Source organism: Nycticebus coucang, chromosome 12, assembly GCF_027406575.1.
Source record: "Nycticebus coucang isolate mNycCou1 chromosome 12, mNycCou1.pri, whole genome shotgun sequence".
In the NCBI taxonomy this organism is placed as follows: Eukaryota; Metazoa; Chordata; class Mammalia; order Primates; family Lorisidae; genus Nycticebus; species Nycticebus coucang.
This window is the reverse complement of record NC_069791.1, coordinates 72,233,555-72,257,721: the sequence shown is the minus strand read 5'-3', so window position 1 is coordinate 72,257,721 and position 24,167 is coordinate 72,233,555. Positions and strand designations below refer to the sequence as shown.

At 48.4% G+C, this 24,167-nt stretch overlaps 1 protein-coding gene across 4 annotated transcripts in view; it reads right to left on the bottom strand.

Annotated features, from left to right (window-relative positions):
• The window catches only part of CUX1 (cut like homeobox 1), a 383,513-nt gene that overhangs the window by 61,021 nt on the left and 298,325 nt on the right, over window positions 1-24,167 (bottom strand). For 2 of the 4 annotated variants that reach the window (XM_053554216.1, XM_053554215.1), the window contains exons 11-14: window positions 20,803-20,991; window positions 12,280-12,338; window positions 9,115-9,163; window positions 8,261-8,357 (exon numbers count right to left, since the gene is read on the bottom strand). In XM_053554216.1, the coding sequence (XP_053410191.1) occupies window positions 8,261-8,357; window positions 9,115-9,163; window positions 12,280-12,338; window positions 20,803-20,991 (394 nt within the window). Of the gene's footprint in view, window positions 1-930; window positions 1,749-3,982; window positions 4,085-5,392; window positions 5,459-6,576; window positions 7,249-8,260; window positions 8,358-9,114; window positions 9,164-12,279; window positions 12,339-20,802; window positions 20,992-24,167 lie in introns of all 4 variants that reach the window. The other 2 variants (XM_053554218.1, XM_053554217.1) reach the window with 2 other exon arrangements.

The window sequence follows — 24,167 nt, the reverse complement described above, 5'->3', positions numbered from 1 at the left end:
TAAAGACAGGACAGTGCAGGGCAGGAGGGACAGCACTGTGTGGGTCCCCGCTGACTCAGCCATATGACCCTTCAGGAAGGTGCCCTATAGGGCAGTAGGGTACTTCTCTTTATGTATAGCAATCCATTACTTAATCTAGAAGGATATTGGGGCACTGTGTTTATTTTAGATTTTATAAGCATGGTTAATCCCTAGTATCCAGAATCACAGTTACCAGGAAAACACCAAGAACAGAAAGGGTCTGGAAACTTGTCCAAGAAAAATTACATTTTCCTGAGCCAACGAAGGCCAACATGGAAACAAGAGCAGACATGGGGCCACCCTGAGCTGTGTGTGTCCCAGGAAGGTCGCTTCACCTCTCTTGCTAGATGACACCCCAGGCCTTCCAAGTTATAGGAGAAAGGCATGATTACACTTCATGTGGCTTTTTCTAGCACGTCCCTTTTGATTCTCCACATAGTAGTCCCTCTATGTGACTGGATCAATCTTTTTTGGACAAAACAGTCTGCAAAGGTGCCTTTCAGCTCTACTTGGTAGTGGAAGCTAGACTTGGACTCCGTTGCCTGCCAGTCTGGGGCAAGCAGTGAAGACACCCTGAGCCAGGGTGTCTTTCTCTGTTGAAATGAGGATGAGCATGTAAAGTCCCTTAAAAAAAATGGTGATTTTTACCATCTTCCTCCCAGTGTGGGGTTGAGAGGCTGAGCACAGAGCCTGGCCTCAAGTGGTCAAGCAAATGGAATCAGGGAGCTGGTGCTCACTTCGGCAGCACATATACTAAAATTGGAATCAAGGAGCTGGATAGTCACTGACTAGCTTCCCCAAAGCCTATGCTCTTGAGTTAATTAAAGTGGGTGATGGCCACACCTCCAGGGTAGACACTTGGTCCTAGGCAATGAGAAGGGATGGGAAGACCCACATCGAACCCTTTACCTTCTCCCCAAAGATCCGCTGGCAGATGCCGTTCTTGGCCAGCTTCTCTTTGACCTGCCGGGTGAGCTCGATGGTGTCCACCTCCTGGTACATGTAGACCTCATACTGCTCGGGGGTCAGTGGAGGGACTGAGGGCTTGGTGGGCTTTGACATGGGCACAATTGGGGAGGAAGGCAGAGGGCTGTTCTGGGGTGTCTCACTGCGGCTAGCTCCAGTCAGACTTAGCTCTGAGCTCTGGGAGTACGGAGACTCAGCATTGGGCCATTCCTTCCAGTACTCTGACGATGAGGGTCCCTGGATCTGGCTGCGCTCGGGTCGTGGCTGGCCACTGCTGACCTTGTCTTTCCCACTGCTGGCTTCTTCGACCTTGGCTTCTTCAGAAGAAGCAGTGTTTCTCCTCTCTGGCTGCACTGTGCTCCACCAGTGGTCTTTCCATGCGCCACTGCGGCCCACCTCGTTTTTCACATGTCTCAGAATCCCTTGTGTGGACTCGGCCACTCCCTGGGGGTCCAACCCAGGGACATCCTGGGTTTCCTTTTTGAGGGCTGGGGGGTTTGGGAGAACAGCGGCACTGGCCTCAGGGGCCTTCTTCAGGGAGAGGGCGAGAGGAGAGTAGCTGGGCACAGTAATGGATGAGGAGGACAGCAGCTTGGGGGTCAGAATGGCGATGTCAGGCTGGGACAGTGGCGCTTGTTTTAAGGCTGGGTCAAGGGCGGCCTGCTGGGCCTCCATCTCTCTGCGGGCTTGCTGCAAGATGGAGCGGATGGCGTCATCGGAGCTTCCACTGCTGGACATGGAAGAAGGCTGGGCCGGCTCCGCTGCACAAGGCAAACATAGGGGTGAGACTGTGGTGGAATCACCCCCATCAGCTGGGGATGTGCTTCCCCCAGTCCAGCCTCCTTCCTCCTGGCACTCCACAAAATGGGGGTTATTTGGGAGAACCACTCTGTGCTATTTTCCCAATGCTTTTCCCAGATGAGGAAACATTCATGCTTCTTGTCTGGGCATAAGGGCAGAGGACAGTTGCTACTGCTCAATGGCCAGATAGCTCCTGGCACACGCCAGCTGAGAGGGTGAAAAAGCGGAGCCATGCGGATGCTCCCCTGTATGCCCTCCTGTGTCTCCTTTCCCTGAGAACTTTAAACTTCATGTCAGTTCTCCTGTGGCATATCCTCAAATCCTACTGGTACTGTCAGAGTTTAGACGCTAACTGCAACATGAGAACAGAGTCTCCTGAGGAATGGTAAAGGGCCATCTGGGGGTGAGCTCCAAGTCTTTGCTGTGGTGTAACCAGCAGCAGTGAGCCTCCCTTGGGGCAGAGGAGCCACAGTGAGGTTCACAATGAGGCTGGGACTCCAGGATGTGTGGTTTGGGAAGTCACAAGGCATTGTCGGACCTCAGTATTCCCATCCGTACATTCGGATGGATAATGGTCCAGATTGCTGGTTGTTAGCTATTAAAATGCACAAGCCCAGGCCCCTGTTGTGTCTGACTGAGGAAAAGGGGGGCTGGCCCAGCATCTGCATCTGTCACCAGCTCCTGTGTGACTTTGAAGAATGGCACTGGTTGAATGCCCCTTCAGGATGCCCAGTTCTGATGTGATGTTTTGGTAGTTTATGGCCTTCCTATCTCTGTCACTTGTTCCCTAAATCATATACCTTTCACAGCCAGAAGAAGAAATCATATAAACTGGCTCTTCATCTGTTCTAAATGCCTAAAAACTCCTAAAATAATAGCAACAATGCTTCTGCAGTGCCTTACCTACTTAACAGAGTGCCTTTCTTTCTCAAGCTCACGTGCCTTCTTAGTGTCTTCCGGTACAGGCAGTGCCACTACTTTGCAAAGGAACCAAGGCACTGGGAGGAAACACATAATAAAGGGACCCAAACCTCGAAGTGGGTTTCCTACTCTCAGTTCCTACAGGGGCCGCTTACTAAGGCTCTGGTTGTTTAGACACCTAGAGGCAGTGCTGGCTTACGCCTCCACTCTGGCCAATGAGAGAGCAGGAACCACATGGGAATGAACGCCCCATCTGCTGTCAGGCTTGAAGTCCCACAAGGACTGGCTGTGACCACCCTGGGGCCTTCAGGAGGAGGTCGATGGCAGCAGAAGGGAAAGTGCAGGGACCACAGCTAGGAGGCTAGGGTTTCTACCCAGTGTCTAACATTTAATGTGTTTGGATAAATTATCTTAACTCTGAGTTTGAACTGGCTAATCAGGAGTAACAGGATAATAAAACCCATCTTCCAGGTTATGAGGACTCAGTTTGAGCAGAGGAAGGCAGGAGAAAGTATCCAGCCCAGGCCTGGTACCCTCTACCCACTGGATGAACTATGTGGGAGGTTGGAAAAGAGTCAGTAAGCAGGCCTGGGCTGCAGGGCTCTGTAGGGCATGGGCTTCACAACCACGGGGCAGGCCCATGTCTGTGTGCTGAGCACCCAGACGAAAACTTAAGACATTCAGGTTCCTCTCCTGCAGGTCTGAGCTGAGTCTGCCACACAGCATTCCGCTCAAACAGTCAAAGCTTGGTCAGAAAGAAGTTGAAACCTGGGAGTTCTTTCCTCCAGAAAATGCAGTTCTCAGGGAGCTTAGAGCCCTGAGCCCTGAGGCAGATACCTTAGCACACACGCTGCTGCCCCCACTGGCAACATCCACTTCCCCACAGCAGCTATTAAGAATTTATTTTTTGCCTGTCCTTTTCAATTATATTGGTCAAGTGTGATAATAATCAAATAGCAAAAGCCCATATTGCATTTAAAAAAGGCTGTTTGATGCATACTACTTGGTATTTTAAATTAGGCTAAGGAGATTCTAGGAGAGGGGTACAATCTTGAGTCAATCCTAGGGAATGACTTTATAAGAACTGTAACTTAGCAAAACTACCAATCACACAGACTTGCTCCTCTCTCTGTATGCACCTAAATGCTTGAAAACAGAACATTCACAGTTGTTTTTTTTTTTTTTTTTTTTTTGAATTACTGTTGACCAGAACACTCCGACAATTCTTTTAAATAAGTTTGCAAGACAGTGGTCGAAGAAATAGAAGCCATACCAGTTTTCTGCACTTGGAGCTCCCTCTTGGCTTGCTCCAGGATGGACTTGATTGCTTCATCGGAGCCAGTCTCAGAGGCTCGGATCCGAGTAGTGATGTTACCTGCAGGGAGAAGTCACAGCAATGACATCAAACCTAAACCTTGGATAAAAATCAGTGCTGCACGAAGATGTCATTCTGATAAAGTGCCCCGAGGGGAGGCTGGTGAGGTAAGGAGGCACGCGTGACTGGCCTCCCAGTGGCCTGTCCTTGCTGTGAGTGTAACTCCATGGCCCGTGCCGAGACACCAGGCAGGAGGGGCTTCCAGATGAAATCTCCCTCACGGTAAATGTCATTCTGCCAGAGGGAGAAGCTCTCACATTTACCCAAGCTGGACATTGCTGACGGGTTAGTACCCAGGAGAGCAAATCATTTAATCCAGCATAAAAAAAGATGAAAAATTAAAAGGCATTGTTTTTCATGAGTCATTTAAAAGCAACTCCAACAACTGCTTTGGCCCGGGACTCTGTTCAGCTCTGCACAGTTACTGGAGGCTGGCATCTCACATGGGGAGAACAGGGAAGGAGGGCTGAGGGTGAGGATGATCGCCAGCCCATCATTTGGATTTACAAGGCACAGAGGCACAGGCTTAACTTGAAAGTTCCGAAATCTACTATCACATAATGTCTTTTTAAAATTTATGAAGGAGGAGAGAAGCCTGCTGAAGTTCCTAAAGGACAAGAATTTACTCTACGTTCACATGATGCCCTGCAGCACAGCCTCATGTGTGGAAGCAAGGGGGCTACTACGGCCAGGAGTTGGTCCCAGATTTTCTTGGGGTGGCTATCTAGATAATTAAATTTTTCAGTATCTTACTAAATCTGAACCACCACATTAAACCATTTAAAAACGAGTACACCACCGGGATAAAGCCCTGTTAAAGATGCAACTCTAAGGAGTACGGGGGTGGGGGTAGGGTTTGGCTTGCCAAGGCCCACTGGAGAACAGACTGGATTTGGGATTTATCCCCTCCAGAGTCCCCTGAACATACTTCAGAGTTAAAAGTACAAGGAAGCAGCAGCATTTGATTTGACTCATTACTGATTTTTCTCAGAGCAACAACTATAATTCTTTCACCTGCTTCTGAGAAAATGGGAAAAGTGTAATTGGAATCCGAAAGGGGCTGGGTTTCGGACTCTGGGGACATATCTTAGTGACACCTCTTTATGCCTTGTCTGCACTCACAGGCAGCTCAGGAGGAAGAGGCTGGGCAGACTTGAACCCGTGCCTTGTTTTATACTTACTAGCTCTGTTTTTCCATCAGGTTCCAGGCCAGAATTACACTGTACAGTTTTAACCCAAATATACAGCTAAGGACATGCTGCTTCCTAGGTTACTGACTGCAAAGAAAAACACCTGCCTGCAACATACCTTCAGACCCACTTCTTCGTTTCGGTACTTCCTGAAATAGTCTGTTCAGGCTCTGGCCTGGATTCTCTGTTGAAAAACAAGTGTGGTAAGAACAAAACAATCAGGGGAATGGTGGTGTTGACGATATGGGCTGTGTGACATGAAATCTGAGCCGTCTGCTGCTAAAGAAAGGGCTTAGGGCTTCCTATGCAACTCAGGAGTTACTAGAAACTTCTGAGAGGCCCTTCCCTGGCTGATTGGCCTACACAGGCCATGGCTCTGCTATAGGAGATCAGACAGACCTAAGGAGCTGCCTGCGGCAGCAATGCCAAAAAGGTATGAGGGAGGGAGAACTGCCTGGAAGCAAATCACCCACCAGCCCCCCGCTCACATTAATCATCCAGAGACATTCAATTTAAGTTAACATCACCATAAAATGCCCTGTGTTCTTGGTGCAGATTGATGCTGTTCAGAACTTCTCCCTTCTCCATTTGTATCTGAACTTTCAAATGTGTCTGATAAAATGATATCTCTATATCCCTGCTGATTTAGCAGACTGATCCCCTCTTCTTTTATTCTTTGAATTATAAATGTGACTGACGTTTTACCCTTTTATGGAGGGTGGAGTAGCAAGGGTGTTTGAATAAAACTTTCATGTATTTTACTCAAGCCAGGCTCACTTTGCTCATAATGCTAAACAAATTACTAATGGCACAAAAACACTGTAGGTCAGATGACCCCTGGTCGCTCCCTCTTCTGGGAGTGGGAGAAGAGGAGGGAATGTGTCTGGGATCTGCTCCCCTCACAGTACCAGCTCTGTGTGAGGATGGAGCCCGCCCGATGCTGCTGCTGTGGGCTGGATGGGATCTCCTCCCACCTGCAGGCCAACACTCAGGCCGCCTAGACGTACCGACGCTGCGGCACCGGAATGTGGTGTAGTGTAATTCCCTCCTACCAGATATGTACTACCAAAACACTGAGCTCCTAAGTGCAGGGTGCTGAGTGTTTCAAAGGCCAGATCTCCCACACCTAACAGCCTTAGCTCATGCGGGTCAACCCTTGAGCTCTGGACAGGATAAGAGAACTGGAGAGAATTTTACCTGATGTGATGTAAAAATGTTGTATCACATACACAGATACTCAGACACACACACACAACGTTTGTGATGGACTCACGTTGACACTAGCCCATGCCAGTCTCTCACCTCTTTGTCGGCCTTGGATGCTGCGAAGAGCCAGGATATTCTGCTCGTCCGAGAGGAACTGCTTCATCTTGTGAAAAGGCTCCTTGCCGCGAACTGTCAGTTTATTCCATGGCTTGGGCCGGGCCAGAATCTCGCTCACGGACCCTTGAGACAGTCCCAAGACGTAATGTCCGAAAATGCGCTGTCCGATATTGTGCTTGATCAGCTGCTCTTTGACCTGCCGGGCGATTTCTGCAGTGTCCATCTCCTCGCCCTCGGAGACGCTCCCAGCACTTTCTGACTGGCTGGGGGATGGGGCCATGCCATTTACATCTGGGCTTTGTTGTAATGGACTTTGGGAAGATATGGAGTTTGTGCTGTATGGACCTGTTGAAAAAATCATGCTTGTGCTTCCTGCTTCCTGCATGGCCTTGGAGTAGAAGGACTGCATTAGCTGTCGCTGGAGGAGAGAGTTTAGTGCAAATTTTCCTGTAGAAGCCAGGGGTAGGCTGGGGCTTGCCAGGGATGAGCTGAAAAAGTCTTGACTTAACCCCGCTGGTGAGAACTGATGTGTACCGTTAGTATTGGAAGCCTGCTCCCCCGTGTTGCGGGGCAACTGAGGAGGAGGGGAGGCCGGCACAGGTCCAGGGCGCCGACTCTCAGGCTGGTCTTTCCCTTTTCTCCTGGCTGACCCTACAAGGAAGGGCAAACAGAATGCATTATGGGGGATTCCAAAGGGAAAAAAAACCAAGACCAAAATGCAAAGTTTGCTCCACAAAAGGGAAAAAAAGTGCAGATTTTACAAGGGCCAATGAGGTGTGTTGGTTTGTTTTTGATTGAATTTGTTAAGTCAGCCAAACAAGGCCCCCCAACACAAGCAACATGCATTCATGTTTGCGCCTTTCTTGTATGTTGCAGCCTGGAGAATCCCCTAGACATAGATTCCAACTCCTAACGTGGCAAGGAGCCGGTAACACACACAGGGAAGAGTCGACAGGTTGTGGGCCTTGGATTGAGCCTCTGGCCTTCGCGCTATTACCACAGGGCCCCACCTGAGGAGCAGCAAACACTGACATGTTAGGACCAATGGGTTCTCTCACACCTCTTGTTCTGAGTCCATTTGATCGGAGGCACGCACATTTTAAGAATGCAATTATCGTCGAAACCCAAGACACCTTTAAACAGTTTATCAGCTGCCCAAACCAGAAGCACAGTCAGTGACGCCACCATTTTGGGATAAACAAAGAAAGGCTAAGGATGGGGGACGCGTCCCCAAAGAAAACCTGACAAAGGAAGAAAAAAGCTTTACTGAGCCCAGAGGGACCAGGGCTATGCCTCTAAGCAGCCCCTGGAAACACCACCAGAGAGAGGCCAAGCTCACATTTGCCCCGGCCTACATGCAGCACAACCAGACACAGATCGGAAAAGCCAACATCCTCCGCTTGTCCCTCCTGGGATCACTGGCCACACTGCCCCTAACTGACCTTTGCAGACTTTCTGCGGCTCACGAAATGCTGGTGTCTGGCTTTAAGCAAGGGGTAGGGGAGGGAGAATGGTGAGGAGGATGAGACCCAACACTTGTTAGTCTAGGCTCTTGTCAACCAGTGATGCTCCCGCCATGCGTCAGCCCAGACTCACGGTTCACCTTCCTCTTCCTTGATCCTTGGAAGTGAACCAAGCACCACGTGAGGCCTGGCCAACCTACCGCTCAGGTCACTGTTGGAGATGCGCAGTGCGGTGTTCTCAGACTGCAGCGAGCGGTTCTTCTCCAGCAGCAGCACCTCCAAGGGCTTGGCCGCATCCTAGACAGGGCAGAGTGGGGCTCACCACAGGGCCCACGTGGGGTCAGCTCCCCACCACTCCCTGAGCCACCTTCCTTCCCAGCTCTCCATCCGACTCCAACAGGGGTGTCAGACAGCTGGCTTCCCCACAGATGTTTGACACACAAGAGGACAACATTCAAGTGCCTTTTAAAAAGAATTAATTTCAGCTAAAGGCATTTCTCTTTCATCTGCTTAGATGTGCATAGCTTCTAGACAATCAGTTATTTTCTAATCTGTCCCCAAACTCGAACAGTTGAAACCTCTATCTCATTTGGCAACAGGACCAGCTGTCAAGCCACGCACCTGTGTCAGGAAGTAACAGTAACCCTTTTCTTTCTGCCAGCTACAGAGGTTATCTGCTGCTTTCTGGGCATCAGGAGAGATTTCTCTCGTGGCCCTGCACCTGTGTTATTCTGCTCTTGTGCCTTCTCCACTGAGGTGGTGTGTAAAGTTCTTAAGCCAATCTATTTCTGGCTACTCCTTAACATAATCTGAAATTATTTTTTATCCACGTTCTTAGGATCTATACAAGTAAAACCACAGTTTCACTTGAGTGGAGTCACCAGTTTGGAAAATGTTACCTTTTCTCTTTTTGGCTCTTTTTGTTAAAGGTAATTTACTTTAACTTGGATAAATATTCTTGAGGTCTCAGGTAAATACTGAGACAGTGAAGCACACCTGCCCAGGGGACCAATGGCCACCAGGGTGACACTCAAAGCAAAGTAAGACTGTGTACCTGTGTCCCAGCTCCCTCAGATGGTGCAAATTCCATAGACTTCAGAATACTGAAAGAGTAAGACAGAGAGGTTATTTTGTACTTACACCTTTGCTAACAGCCACATTAATAAGCATTAACATTACAATTTCCTGCTCTCCAGGAAATGAGGAACTGACAACTTTAACAACTTCCCTGGCAGTAATATAATTTGATAATGTCTCTAGAATAACTATTCAACTAGCAGTTGGCTGGCAAAAGTTTCTTGCCCAGCATGTAAATCATTCCATATGGAATCACACCAGGTCTGTTCAGAGTATAATTTTAAAGTTTAATACAGACATAACATTGTTGCAAATGGAATGTATTTGTAAAGCTTAAAGGGAACAAAAAAGTTGTAACAAGGGAGCTAGGGAGAGGGGAGCTCATCAGCGCTGCCCCCTCCCCATGTTCACTTGGTCACTGGCACTACTTGGGCACCAGGGAAGCCAGGCAGAGAGCACTGTCCCATATGTGGATCACTCAAAAGAGCAGTGGGGCAGATGGGCTTTGCAGCCCCAGGCAGGGAAAGAGCACAAAGACTAGGGTGAGGCAAGAGAAGACGACTTCTTAGTTATTCTTGTTACCAAAAGGGGCTATGCCCTAATCACTCGAATCTCTAGACTATTTCAACAAGTTCAAGAGCTGAGCAAGTCCATATCCCCAGAACTACTGTTCTCAAGTTCCTTCTGCCATGGACGCTCCTTTCTTTCTGTGAGTGTATGTGGCCCTCAGGAGCTGCTAGTGTGTGTACCTTTTAAACACTGAGCAGAGAAAAGCAAGACTCAGAATGACCTGGCTATATCATGTCAGCTCACTTTCCTAGTGTTCCTGCAGCCACAGCCACAACTTTAAGCCTCTGTCCTCCTGTGAGCTCCACAGAAGTGTCATCAGAACACCACCACAATGTGTAAAGATGCCATTACAGGCAAAGGACCCAGTAGGAGGTCACTGCACTGGTTGAGGAACTGACCTCCCATCATTTAACTGTGGTTACATCTTCACAGGAATCCTCATAGTATAAACTAACAAATATAGGAACAAAGAGGAGCTAATATGGGTAAAACATGTAATTTTATAGTGTACTATTGAAAATTGTGATGTAATCCTGGACCCTCTTCACACGAGAGAGAAGTGATGAGCTGTCTGGAGAAATTGTCTTTTCCTAATAGTCTTCGTGGTGTTTGCTACTATACTCTTCACCCTTGTTTGATATCTTTTTAGGATCATGTGACAGAAGTCTAAAAGTTTATACTAAAAACTCAAGCATCTCTTCATTATTCACCAAATCTTTACAAAGACCTGAGATCTCCCTGGCCCCTGGAGGATCAGAACCACTCATGACCCTCATCCCCATGAAATTTACAAGCCACTGCAGGTCACAGACGACAAATGGTCTGTAGAAAGACTGCTGAGGGCCCTTGGCAAGAGGGATCCCCTTGGGTTGGAGATGGGGTCTCAGTGAGGAGTGAGCATCTGAGAGGATCCTGTAGAAACAGGGTGCTTTATAAATGACTGGGATGAGCAAGGACTTGAAAACAGTGTAGCCTATTGGGGAAGACATGTAGATGGGATGGGGAGGGGACATAGGCATGTATTCCATAGGACACCTGTTCACTGGGAAGTTAGAAAGCTAGAAACCATCTCTTCTTTTTAGAGAAGCAGCCAGAAAGCCATCTCTTCTTTTTGAGAGATGAGGTGTTGTTACATTGCTGAGGGTAGACACAAACTCCTGGGCTCAAGGGATCCTCCTGCCTCGGCCTCCTGAGTAGCTGGGGCTACAGGTATGCATCATCCTGCATGGCTTTCAGGAACACATCGTGGAAGAAAAGGCTCCTAAGTGGACCTTTCAGACATAGCTGAGGGGTGCTGTGTACAGATGCAACAGAGGGCCTGGCAGGATGTAGGCAGCAAGAGGTGGGTGAGTGAGGCCACCCTGCTGCCTGGCAGGTCACAGGCAGGATGGAATGGACAGGTGCAGGTTTTGTAGGGGGGAGCGCAGAAGCCTTGGTTTCTGGGGAAAGAGGTGAGCTTGGTGGAGGAGGAGGGTGATGACCACCAAACCCAAGGCAGGAGGAGGGGCCAGGCAATGCCTTCACAGCAGTGTTTCTCTGGCTAAAAACGAGGAGGAGCCCCCCATTTCTTTTTCTTTCTTTCCTTTTCTTTTCTTTTAGAAGGGGGAAGGGCAGGGAAAGACCAGGAGTGGATTGGCAAGTACTAAAGGGCAACCAGACAGAAGACGTCACAGAGGCAAAGACTGTTAGTGGGGGTGAGGGGTCTGTTGATAGGAGAGTGGGGGGAGAATGCTCAGGGAGTGAGCCCCAGCTGAGAGGAAGAGGAAGTAAGGTCAAAGAAGCCATCTAGTAATAAGCCTTTTTAGCAGGCCTCAGGGAATGTAATTAAGAATACAAAGAACTGGAGGCTGGTGGTTGTCAGCTTGTCTTAAAAGGAAAAACTGAAAATTTGGGCAAGAAAGAAGGTGGCTATGAACAGCAGAAGCCAGGGTCCATGAGGAGGGGTCACCTGGAGAGATGGAGGAGAGCCCAACACCTGAGGAGGGATCCCAGGCAAAGGGGAGCTGTGTGTAGGGGGTGATAGCAGTCTCTAGGCTGGGGGAGGGTGTCTGTGAGTGTGGAACATGGTAGGCGTAGCGACAGGTAGGGACCAGGACCTGGAAGCTCTGGAGGGCCAGGCCTGAGACCAGGCCAGAGAAAGGAACCTCTAAGCTTAAGAATGTCAGCATGCACCCTGCAGGTGGGACAGGCTTTGGGCTGTAGCCTCCCAAATGAGGAAGGGAGGTTGGGAGGAGGTGAGTCTAGGGATAGGAGGCCAGGTACATGCTTTCAATCACAAAATGTCTCCCTTTTCTGTTTGGGGAATTTCTAGCTGGAAAACAAGCTGTTTTATCATTTTTGTAAATGCAATGATTCTGTGCATGTTGGGTTACTTTAAATGCACGAAAGAATTCCAAAGAATTCAGGGACAGGCCTGAGTGCAAATACCCAAGTGCTGGGTAGCCGAGGACATTGAGTATCTGCCAAGAATGAGTGCAAAGAGGCGAGGGTGCCTGTTGCTGGAGTGGAATTTGTTAGCAGAAGGCCCTACTGAATCCCAGCCTCTGAGGGCCACAGGTGTTTCCATACTTACTTCAGTTCTTTCTTCACCTCTTCATAGTCAGCCTGGCCCTTGAGTTTTTCTTCCAGTTGCTAAAAACAGAGAAGAATTTTATTAGTGGCCATGCCCCACAACAGGTGAATGGACTTCACAGACTATATCCCCTGCACAATAGCCAGCCAGCCTTGAGGGGGAAGATAGTTCAAACAAATGAAAATCAGCAACATCAAGACATCTCTCCTTCTGGATTCTGGCATGGTCAGTAAGACTGTGTGCACGTGCATGTGCGCACATATTGCTACACAAGGTTACAACACAAATGTAATGAAAGCAGAAAGAAATAGTGTTACAGAGGCAGAAAACAGACAAGGAGAAGTCCACTTGGTAGGGGATGCCATAAAGCAGCAAATGGAAGGGAGAGGAGCTATTCTGGAGTTTGAAAAGCAGTGTGTTGTTTTTCATAAACTGCATTAGGCTGGCTTGTATGGTTGGTTGTCAACACCTCTGGCAGAGCCCGGCTAACAGGAGACACAAGCCCTTCGCTGTTGAGCAACGGCATCAAACAGGTATGAGAAGACATGAGTTCACACCCTCGAGCCCCAGATGCTGGGATGTTTGAAATGGAGGCCTGTTCAACTGAGTGCTTGGTGGTTTCCCTGACAGCCGCTCAAAGCTGGAGGGTTTCTGCTCTCCACTTATCAGGGGCCCTGGCCAATCTCCTCAGCAGGCACAGGAGCTCCCAGGCACACAGGTGTCTGGTAAGGTCCAGAGATGTTGAGGAGCAGTGGCACGTTTCCAAAGTATGATGATGCTCTGACGTGCTCAGAAAAGTCTGGCTGTTCACATGGCCATTTTTGTCCACACCTCTGCAGGGGTTTCATGCTGAAGTTCATGGTGTAGGGGGCTGGTAGGGGTGCTTCCTTCTACAGTGTTTTTGGACCAGTCTGCTTTTGACTTTTTCCAAGGAGGTTTGGGGAAAAAAGACAGACAATTCAACATAAAACACGAAGCCCCAGGGAAGGGTCCTGGATATTCTGCATGTTTACCAAGCTGGTGGTGTGCAAATGCCACGAGCTGAATTGCCAGCATCTTCCTATCTATAGGTTTCCAGGCGCCTTTTTAGCTTCTGCATGACCCGCCATGAGTTTAAATCCGACTGAAAACATCCCAGAGTTTGGGAAGAGATGCCCATCTGCATCCCCATCTGCCCACTGTTTTAAGAATTCAGGTGTTCTGTAAACTAAATTAATTTAGCACATCTTTTTCTGTTGCCTTTGTTGGCAATTTCTGTGTGTGCATTTTCTGCTGTGTAAAATTGCTCTGTCCTAGTTCCTTTTTAAAACCTCTTGCCGACTTTATATGCTATAATGGTTATCTCAGTCATAATCAAACAGGAGGTGGTAGGTATTCATTTTCCTACAAAAGGTTGTCAGAAGGTCCTTGTAAAGAGGTGGTTATTTCATTCTCTACCCGATAGTCAAATAGTAGGAAGCACTGATTGCCAGCCCTCCCTCGTAAAAAGATTATCCAGCGTTTTGGGGACGGAAAAACGCATGTCAGTCTGTGGACTTCACTGAAGTTGGGCAGAACACATTATCACCTTGGTCATATCCAGAGAACAGGAGAAAGTAGAAAAGAAGGGTGAGGACAGGAACACACAGAGGACTCTAGAACCTGGCGTGGCACAGGCCAACAAGCCTGGTGGCCTGAATCTGGAGTCCAAATCTGTCATGTAGAAGCTGAGGATTTCTGGGCAAGTTAATAAACTCATCTATACAATGGGAATAATAGCAATTATCTCAGAGGGTCACACAAAGCAAAGAACTAGAGATGTTGGTACTTCTGGGCCCTCGGTGAACGTTAGGACTCTTATCACTGCTAAGTCCCACTGCAGTCCTCCTAAGGGCATGGCTTCTCTGAAGACCTATGAATGGCCCTGATCAGAGGTTTTAGGATGGAAATCTAGGTATATTTGTCTGCCACATGATGACATTTCTGTCAACAACAGGCTACCTATATGGCTGTGCTCCTGTGAGATTACAATGGGTCATATAGAGAAACCTGATATATGGCCCTGACATTAGCATGGCAGGTCAAGTAGAGGAAATGACTGGTAATGGTGCTGGGATATTTGGTTTTCTACATGAAAAAACATATAAATAAAAATACCACCTAGCTTTGTGCGCATATACTCTATGATGTTCGCACAAAGATAAATTCACCTAACGATGCATTTCTTAGAACGTAGCCTCATTATTAAGCAATTCATAACTGTATTTTAGTTGGATACAACAGTTTTCATTGACAGCTAAACAGCTTCCACTGAAATTTCTGTCAACTACCTAGGGGCAATATAATCAAGACATAGCTAAGATTTCTTGTAAACTGATGACATTTGTCTTGGACAGACAAGCTAGATGAAGCCAGGTGGAGGTCTGTCCTGCCCCACAGAGTGCTTTAACCCAGCCTCCACTGAAGTCTCCTTATAAATGACCCTGGTGTGATCGCCACATCTCAAAACTGCGGTGGTGGGAGGGGCGGCAAGTACCTACATGCGGTCTCCATTGAGTCTTATGACATGGAACAGCAACAGGGCTCTGAGGCTGAACATGCCCACCGTGCGAAAAAGACCAAATGTCCTTGGCTTGGTTGTTGATCAGAAACTCCTTGTGAGGTTCCTAGAAAGTCCAGTTTCAAACACTTTCAATCTGAAAAGGACAGGAGGTGCTCCAGTTTCTGGTCATCTGTATAGACACTCTTCTTCCTCAAGTGTCATTCCTGCTGGTGGCCTGGTGCACTGAAGCCAGTGCTCAGTCCTGCCATCTCATACGCTGATTTAAGTATCACAATACTTCTGCAGACATGTCTGCCCAAAGAAAGAAAAATATCTCCAAGGTCCTTCCATACATACCCAGACAGACCTCAGGATGGCCCTCTCTGCCCATAGCAGTTCAGAAAGGATGGGAGACACTAGTGAGGTGGGCTCTGAGTTCCAGTGGGTCCTGGCTTATGGTGACCCTGGACAAAACTTAACTTCTCTAAGCCTCAATTTTGCCACCTATAAAATGGTGATGCCGACGCACATTTCACAGAGCTTTTGGGAGGATTAAACAAGGTGCTGCACGCTAAGCACTTAGCACAGCGCTGGGCACTTGGAGAAGGACCCCAGGAATGCTGCTTGTTAGTGCTGCTGCAGCTGTTCCTACTATGACCCTCTGACAGGCAGTACTGAAGAGGGTTGCATGAGATCTGAGGGGACCCTGGCTCAGTACCAGCAGGGGTTCCGTCTGTGAAGGTCTCTAGATGGCAGCCTGCCACCTCTCAGGGTCCCCACTACTCTGAGGCAGATCCACAGAAGGAGCACACGTGCCCCCAAGCAGCTTCATTGTCAAAAGCTGACAGGTGGCAAAGGCAGCCCCACATCTTATGCCAAGGAACAGGGTCCGGGAACTGGTTATCTTCCCCCAAAGTGTCTGTGTCAAAGAACAGGGGATAGGGCCAGGTGCCAGAGACCTGGCCAAGTGTGACCTTGGACCCTCGGCCTGACTGGGCCTTATGCTCCTGATCTGAGAAACAGGGAGATTCAGAATCAATATCGGTTTTCAAAGAATAGTAGTGGGGAAGCAGAGAATGAGCAAGTGCAACTTGAATACAGTTGTGGTAAAGACACGGGTCCAGGGTCCATGCAAGGATCTGGGAAGCTACTGGGTGCACATCAGTTGTGTGCTGAAGTGCCAGAAGAATGATCTATTTGAAGTTTTTAAAATCCTAAGACTTAAATAGTAAGGAGATTTAATGCAAAATGCCAACTATTTTGGTACACAATGAACAGTATCTGTCCTAGTCAAGGGCCTCTGTCATGTCAAACTAGTGCAACATAGATGAACAGGGCCAAGCTCTCTGTGGTGATGGCTGAAGAGCCACTGGCTCAGGTTAGGGTGTTGGCATGGGGATGCTTGGTCCAGGTCAGGGTCTGAGGCACAGCCCACTGGCTGACACTGCATCCCTGGCGTCCAGGCCTGGGCAGTGTGTACATCCTTTTCTACAGCACAAGGATGCTCCCCAGGTGAACACATGACCTCCACAGCACCTTGGGAGAGGAAGCAGGTATGTAAATTCAGAACCTATTGGGTCAGGGCCTACGGGAGGAGCCCAGAGACACCCTCGTGCCTAGGTCTTCATGGAACCTTCCAAAGCCCTGGGTGAATGCTGTACATGCCCTACTGGGATGCTGAGAATGTGAGATGAAGAGAGACTCCCAGGGCCAGAGAGTGGGTGACAGTGAGGGTCACACTTGTGGGCTAGCTCTTAGCCCCCAAAAGTAGGGTCCTGGTACCCATAGCAGACTGGATTGGGCAGGAAGAGTGGCAGGGCTGATGTAGAATGGCTCTGCACGGAAAAGGAGGGATGTCTGCGTGGCACGTGTGCTGCTGGTTAGCTCTCATTCCCAGGAACTGGGACCAGGTGTGACCCAGGGGTAGGGCAGAGAGGAGCCAATCCCTCCCACAACAGGGCCATTACACAATGGGAGGGACCTAAGCCAGTATTTAGGCCGCTGGAATAATGTATGTTACAGTCAGTGATGTGTACTAGAGACTCGCGGCTGTCTGTATGGGAAATACCTGGATCTACGCAGATGAGGCTAGTGGGTCTCATGAAGAGTGCTCACCACAGATGTCCAAAATAATGAGATTATATAGGGACCCATTTATGACCTCCTACTGCTGACCAGATGACACCTCGACCCTGAGAAGGCACCCGAGGCTTCTAGAAAAGGTCCCCTTGGTTTTGGAGAGATGGCTTCCCAGAGTGATCTTCCCCCAGGTCCTCGCCACAGCTGCCAGGTGGATCCCACTCTGCTTCCTGTGCTAGGACCACACTTGCTTCCTGCCCTCAGATCTGTGCTCACAGAGCTTTCAAGACTCCACCAGGACAATGCAGTGGGAGTCCCATCTCTGGGGCGCTCTGAAGGCAGGACTGGCTCCTGCCATTCTGGAGGTGCATCTCTCCCCCTGATGGCTCCTGGTGGCAGCAGCTGCCATGGAGGGACACACACAGGCCTCCATGTCAGATGGGGCTGGGCTTCCTCTTTAGCCACAGGCAGAATGGCTCTGGGCCCAACCTCCGTAAGTGACCACTATCCTGCCCACCCACATGGGGGATGGACATCAGAGCTTTATGAACTCTTTATAGATGTTTTGTAAAGTTCATAAAGGCCAGTTAGAACACCACAGGGCAGGCTCGGCACTGGGTGATGGGTGGGAATGCAGCAGGCATCAGGTGCATTCTGCCAGGCACGGGAACTTCACCACCAGAGAGGCATAGTCTAGAGGCATGTTCACCAAATCTAGAATTAAAGGCATTGAATGAGTCTAAGGACACGGTTTAGTCCTATACTGCACAGCAGCCTCCCACAGTGGCTTGAGGTATGGGGAGACACATGCAGTTTGGGAGACCCCTGGGTGATTCATATACACACCTACCCAGTGGGAACTACTGATCTTTAAAGCATCTTTAGAAAATACAATTTCTCCCTAGGGGAGACTGGCATTCTGCTAGCCAGCCTTTCTTATAAATTCTCATTCTAAATTGAAGCTATTGGTAGCATTATTTTCTGTGTAGCAAGTGTTATACAGGTGATGCCTAATTATACTGTCTCTGAATTAAAGTGTTCCAACACAGGACCACAGAATAGAGAGTTATCAAAAATAGCAGCCTTGTCACAGCAGTCGGGTTATTTCATTAATTACAAATACAAAATTATCTTTTACAAGTGGCATGGTGCTTGAGCACTTGTCAGATTACGCAGGAAGAAACATCTTCCACTTTTGAGTCTGTTTCCATGTCTATTTAAAGGTTAGAGCATGATACACATATGTGGATAGTGATGTGTTTATTGTGAACTCTGCTTGAAAAAGAACCTTAGCAAGGAAAGGCTGGTAAAAATGCAGATGGCAGGTATCCTCATGGAATGACAGAACCAATTTTAGTGAAAGTCAGAAATCTTAGTGACAGAAGTTTCATGCGCTGGAAAAAGCAAACCAATTAATTAGTTCCCAAATATATCAAGTTGCAGAAAGTACTGCTAGAATGTACTGGTGGAAAAACCCAATAATTTCAAGACTAAAGACTCTGCTCATTAAACCTTCTGCCTGTGGGAGACATCTTCTCTCCAAGTGACTGTCATCAAACACATTGGCATTTGTCTTAAAAATCAAGGACACATTGTCAAATGTTCATGGCAAAACCACCCACAACTCCAAAAAGCTAAGAGCTTAGCTGGAGGCTGCAGCCACCTCTCTGAAGCAGCAAACCAATTCAAGGCCCTACTGTGTGTCTGAGTCCCCTAACACTGAAAAATGTGGCCCAAGAAGGAAAAACATGAGTGAAGGGGAGGGAAGGGACAAGGAGAAGGAAGTCACCACTTTGGGGCCATGGTTCTCTGTCACAAAAGCATCACATTGCCAATTTGACAGGTCTCTTTCATAAAATATTTTCCTAATAATGGTATTCTTGCTTAGTTTAGATTTCAGACTACAAATTAAGCATATTAGGAAAAATGAAAAGCCCTAAGAAGGCTTCTCATTCAATTAGCTTTACTCCTTTGGGGTTAGAGAGGGACACACTCACTTGGGGGTGCCTGATGCCTTTTGCATGTGAGTTTGATATCAGAGAAATCTTTACTCCTGGCGACAAGGGGTTAAGATAATTAAAATCAGAGAAGTCTTGTTACTAGAGGATATGTTTTGATTATTAGATCAGATGAAGATAAGGGAGCAATAATTTTGGAAGAAGTATTGCTGAATTGTTTCATTAACTGTACAGTATTAAAGAATTCCCCCAAGATATGGATAAAGAACATTAATTTGTGAAGCTGTGTTTCATTTTTTGTGAAGGCAAACATTAAAACCTTAACTGATTCAGAAGAAATTACTCTATAATAAAAAATGGAAGGTCTATGCCTTTCTCTCTTGTAGCCACATGCAGGATGTGTTTGAGTCATGCCCTTTAACTGTAACAAAGGAGAGAAAGGCAAATTGTCTAATAATAATGCCACTGCTAGGGTCAGAAATGGCTACAATGTGAGAAAATTAGATTTAATCTGAAATAAAAAATGAGTACTGCTACCACCAGGCAAGCTGATGAGAGAGTGAGAAATGCTGGAGAAACAGACAGCCTGGCTGTGGCAGATGTGACCAGGTGTCAACCACTTCCCCAAAGCCAGCAGGGCCATCTTCTCAAAGGGACCCAGAACAGGGCAGTTTCTTAAAAAGGAAGTGGCCAAAGAGGCAGGGAAGAAATGAGCAGGGGTGGTTGTGGGGGCCACCAGAGTTAGCAACAGACTTGCTAGAAGTTTAGTTCTGAGTTCATGGGTCAAGAAGAAAATCTTGATTTAGAAAAAAAACAATTAAATGAGTCTAACTATATCCTAAGATTACTTACTTTTTTTTTTTTTTTTTTTGAGACAGAGCCTCGAGCTGTCGCCCTGTGTGGAAAGTCATGGCATTACAGCTCACAGAAACCTCCAACTCCTGGACTTAAGCGATTCTCTTGCCTCAGCCTCCCAAGTAGCTGGGACTACAGGCACCTGCCACAACGCCCGGCTATTTTTTTTTTTTTTTTTGATTGTAGTTGTCATTGTTTGGCAGGCCCGCGCTGGATTAGAACCCACCAGATCTGGTGTATGTGGCTGGCGCCTTAGCCACTTGAGCTACAGGCACCGAGTCCTAAGATTACTTTATATTAGAAAAAGTTTTCTTTACATTTTTACAACTAACTCTAATCTACTTTATTTCATCAGTTGTGTGTTCATTCGGGCTCTCACCAAAGAGACATCAGGTGTGTGTGGGATGGCTGTGAGTGGGTAGTGACCCCCACTAGTTCTGCCTGAGACCCCTCCCAGAGTCTTACACCTCTGAATCCAGGGTTCCCGAACGTGCTTCAACAGATTGCAAATGCTTTAAAGTATGGTAGTTATATTTTAAAATTTGAAGAAGGTTCTGCATTCAGCATTTGAGATACAGATTTGTGAGAAAGCCCGAAGGACCCAGCTTCTGCCTAATGAGTCTGTGTGGGAGAGACACTAAGTGTGTGGCTTCCTATGCTTTGGGCCACTGAGAGAAAAGCACTCAAATGAGGGAACATCACTTAGCTCAGATGCTCAATTTAGGCAGGAGCCAGAGTTTTGGTGTGCTCGCCAGGGACCCCCAGCAGAACTGGGCTAATGGCCTGCCTGTACAGACAGCCTCTGACTTTTACATGCATGGACTCTCCCTGATCACAGACATGGGTAATCACTAGAGAAGGGACTTTCGCCTAGTCATGGACACTTGCATTGCATGCCAGGAATGGCCTGGGAAGGAAAATGCCATTCATGCAGGAGGAAGGCAGGGTTCAAACACAGTCTCCTTGCCGTGGGCTCCTCTGCTTTGACCATCCTCACAAGGTTCAAGATTCCAGGAAGGCAGAGGGTGGGTGTGGGTGGTATGTGTGCATGCACATGTCCAGCCGCCCCTGCCCCTGGGTGTGGCTCACTGGCACCCACGGTGCCCTTACTTTGAGCGTGCTGTTCTTGGCACTCAGCTGCTGCTCGAGCTGGGAGATCTGGCTGGCCGAGTTCTCACGCAGCTTGGTGAGGCTGGCCTGCAGTCTCTGGACGTCCTCCACTAGCTGGGCGATCTCCCTCTCTTTGGCGGCCAACTCAACTTCCAGGCTGGAGCGGGTCAGCACCTCTATGGCCTGCTCCTGGGGAGGAGAAAGAAATGACAAAACTGCACTGGTTTTGGGCCAGGTGCTCAGGTCACTTGTGCTGGCCACTGAGGCAGAAACCACCAATTTCAGGGTAAGAATGGTGAGCTCATGGCAGGATGCTGCTTCTTGCCTCTGCCTGGACACAATGTGGCCTTTGCCCTGCCCTGCCCCACGTGCTGTGGTTATCTGCCACATAGATTTGTTCACTGGACAAATTAGAGTACCACCATCTACTGGGTACACAGCAAAAAGGGCAAAAGCCGCTGTCTTCACAGGGCTTATAGTCTAGTGGGGATGCGGCAGGGTGGGTGAGACTCAGTATATTCATTTATTAGTAATGAAAAGTGTGCAAGTGCTAAGAAAGGGCTAAGAAAACCTAAAACAGGGGAGGTCATGGGAGTCAGATTGGAAAAAAGAAGAGTTTTAATAAGACGGTCAGGAAAAGCCTCGGTAAGACAGGGTTACGTGAGCCAGGGCATGGAGGAGGTAAGGAGCCCTCTCTTGCTGAGAGCGGGGGAGGGAGGAACGACAGGCCCAGCGGCTCAGAGGAGGGCTCTTGCAATGCTACTCAAGCACCCAGATCTTCTCCCACAATGTGGGATTCAAGGTCCTTTGGATTCGTTGTTAAATTATCTAAAAGCTGAGATATTGTTTGACCAACTGATTCTCAGAGAAAACAAACAAAAGATTTGGAAGATCTGTGTTTGGTGCTCCTTTGCTTAGGAACTCTGATGACATCTGATTTTGTTTTTTTTTTTTTTTGCAGTTTTTTTTTTTTGTTGGGGCCGGGTTTGAACCTGCCACCTCTGGTATATGGGGCCAAAGCCCTACTCTTTGAGCCAAGGCGCTGCCCAACAACTAATTTTTTAAAAACTGATTTTTCTGACCCCCCCCCCCCGCTCCCATGCTCATTGGAGAAAGTATGCAAAACAGAAAAGGTACTTAAAAAAATGAAAAAGTCAAATCCATAATTCTACTTCTCAACAACTTAAGCAGTACTCTTTCCAACCTTTAAAAGTAATCATAGCTCCTGAAGATTCTGTAAGTTTTTCTATAGGGCAGATACACTTCTAGGTGTGACAGACCGGGGGAAGGGGGGAAGGGGGTGTCGAGGGGGAGGGCTGCATGGCGTCTGCATGGCGTTTGTGATGTCAGAGACCTGGGGGAAGGCATGGACAAGGCTATCATCCTGCTGTGGCTCCCTCTCTGGTTCACATCTTGATGCTGCCTAAGCTGGTCGGAGGGTGGCAGCTGTGGCCCTGGTCAGCAGGTGTAGCCAGGCCACTCCACAAACAGTGTGCTTGTCACCAGTTTTCACATTTGAGGCCAGTCAGTCACTCAGGGAAATTATTTTTCACAATTCCTTCCTGGGAAATTAAGGTCTTTACCATTTAAGTCTGTAAAGTTTTGTGTGCAAAGAAGTAACTCCTTTCTGTGTCTTTGATTTGTACCATCTCATAAACTAGGTGGTTCATGTCTCCTGACCCCTATCAGATGTGCACGTGGCCCCAGGGAGTGTCTCAGCTGGCTTATTTACAAGGCACATGCTGTCCAGACCAGTTCTGCTCAGCATGTGCTCCCCGGACTAGTGCCAATTCACAGACCAGGGCCGGTGCACAGCAAGGCAAGCGCAGAAACTGAGAGCAAGTGTTTAGAAGCTTTTATAGTGACTTGACATTTCAGTGACATTTTAATTGTCTTTTATAAAACTATCAGTCTGCAACAGACTGGAAATTTAAAAAACAAAACAAAACCATCCTTCACTGCAGAGAGTTTAGAAAGCACCACCTTAGGCAATACCAGCAGGCCCAGCGTCAGGAGCCCTAAGGCAAGTCACATAAGCAATGCCAGGACGTGAGAGCCTCTTGGAGACATGGAGGTGAGCCTTAGGGGAGAGACGGACATAGCTCAGAGGGCTGGCAGAGCCTTGTTGGAGGACAGGGGCTCCATTTCAGGGTACTAGGGGAAGGGCAGGAGACACCACAAGCAGCCACAGAGAGCGGCTGGGAGCAGGGCCTGAGGAGCGGCCAACCTGGAAGGGCCGGCTTGTGAGGGCTTGAGCACAGGGACACCTGAAGGTGGATGTTCCAAAGGGTGTGACCAGCCATGAGGAGCCCGGAGGCTCGGGAGCAGGGAGGGGCATGATAGGGGTGACGTGCAGGGAGATGAATCTGACGGTGGCACAGACTGAATCACAGACCTCAGGTCACTCATCAGTGTCTCGTCCTGCAGGGTACACCATAAATGCTAACGGGCTCTCAGGAAAAGTGACACCAGCTGTAAGTCACTTGGGCTTCACAATGGGCAACTACAAGTTAATGTATTAGGGACAAGTGATTCAAATAAACATGTGTCAAAACTGTAGCTCTCAGTGCTGGCCCAGAACCCAGCCAGGGGACCTGGGAGTGGCAGGCCTCTTAGGACCATCTGATCAATTCCTAAGGCCCAGCTGAGCATGGCCACAAGCCCAAGGTCCCATCACCTAACTGTTAGGAAACTGAGCCACAAAATCCTCATTCATTATGTTGCAAAAATCACTGCGGTCTAGCATGAACTAAATGAGGTGAGGAAACATACCCCAAACCAGCAAGACCCTGGAAAAAGCTGGAGCCCAAACCATGACTCACTCCCACCTCAAACATAGGAGATACTCCTGTTTGTCCTAAGGATACAATAGAGAACTAAGAAAGAAAGGAGAAAGGCTTGGGGAATGGTCCCAAGGCTGGGGTTGGAGGAGAGCCTGGGCTCAATCTACAGAGGGCAGGCAGCTGTGCAAGTCCTGGGTACGTGAGTTAATAAGCAGGGGGCAGGGGCCATGCTGAAGCATGTGTGGGCTCAGAGAGGACTGGGAGCACTGACTCTTCATGTCTGTCTAAGGCACAACTCAGCTGCATCCACTGGGAGCTGTAGAAAAAGTGTGGGTTCTGGCTCTTTCCCTAGAGCCTGGGATTCAAAGGTCTAGGGTAGGGCCCAGGGCTGGACCATGGCTCAGACAGGGAATGTGAAAACAGGCCACCGTGCGCACCGCTGCTAGGGTGCACCCCCCAATGGTCTGGCTCAGCACAAACATTCCATGGCACCAAGGTTCCCAGACTGAGAAGGGTGTCCTGCATCTCTTACAGGCCGAAGGAGAGGACATGTCAGAATGTTCTGTAGGATTTGAGAACATA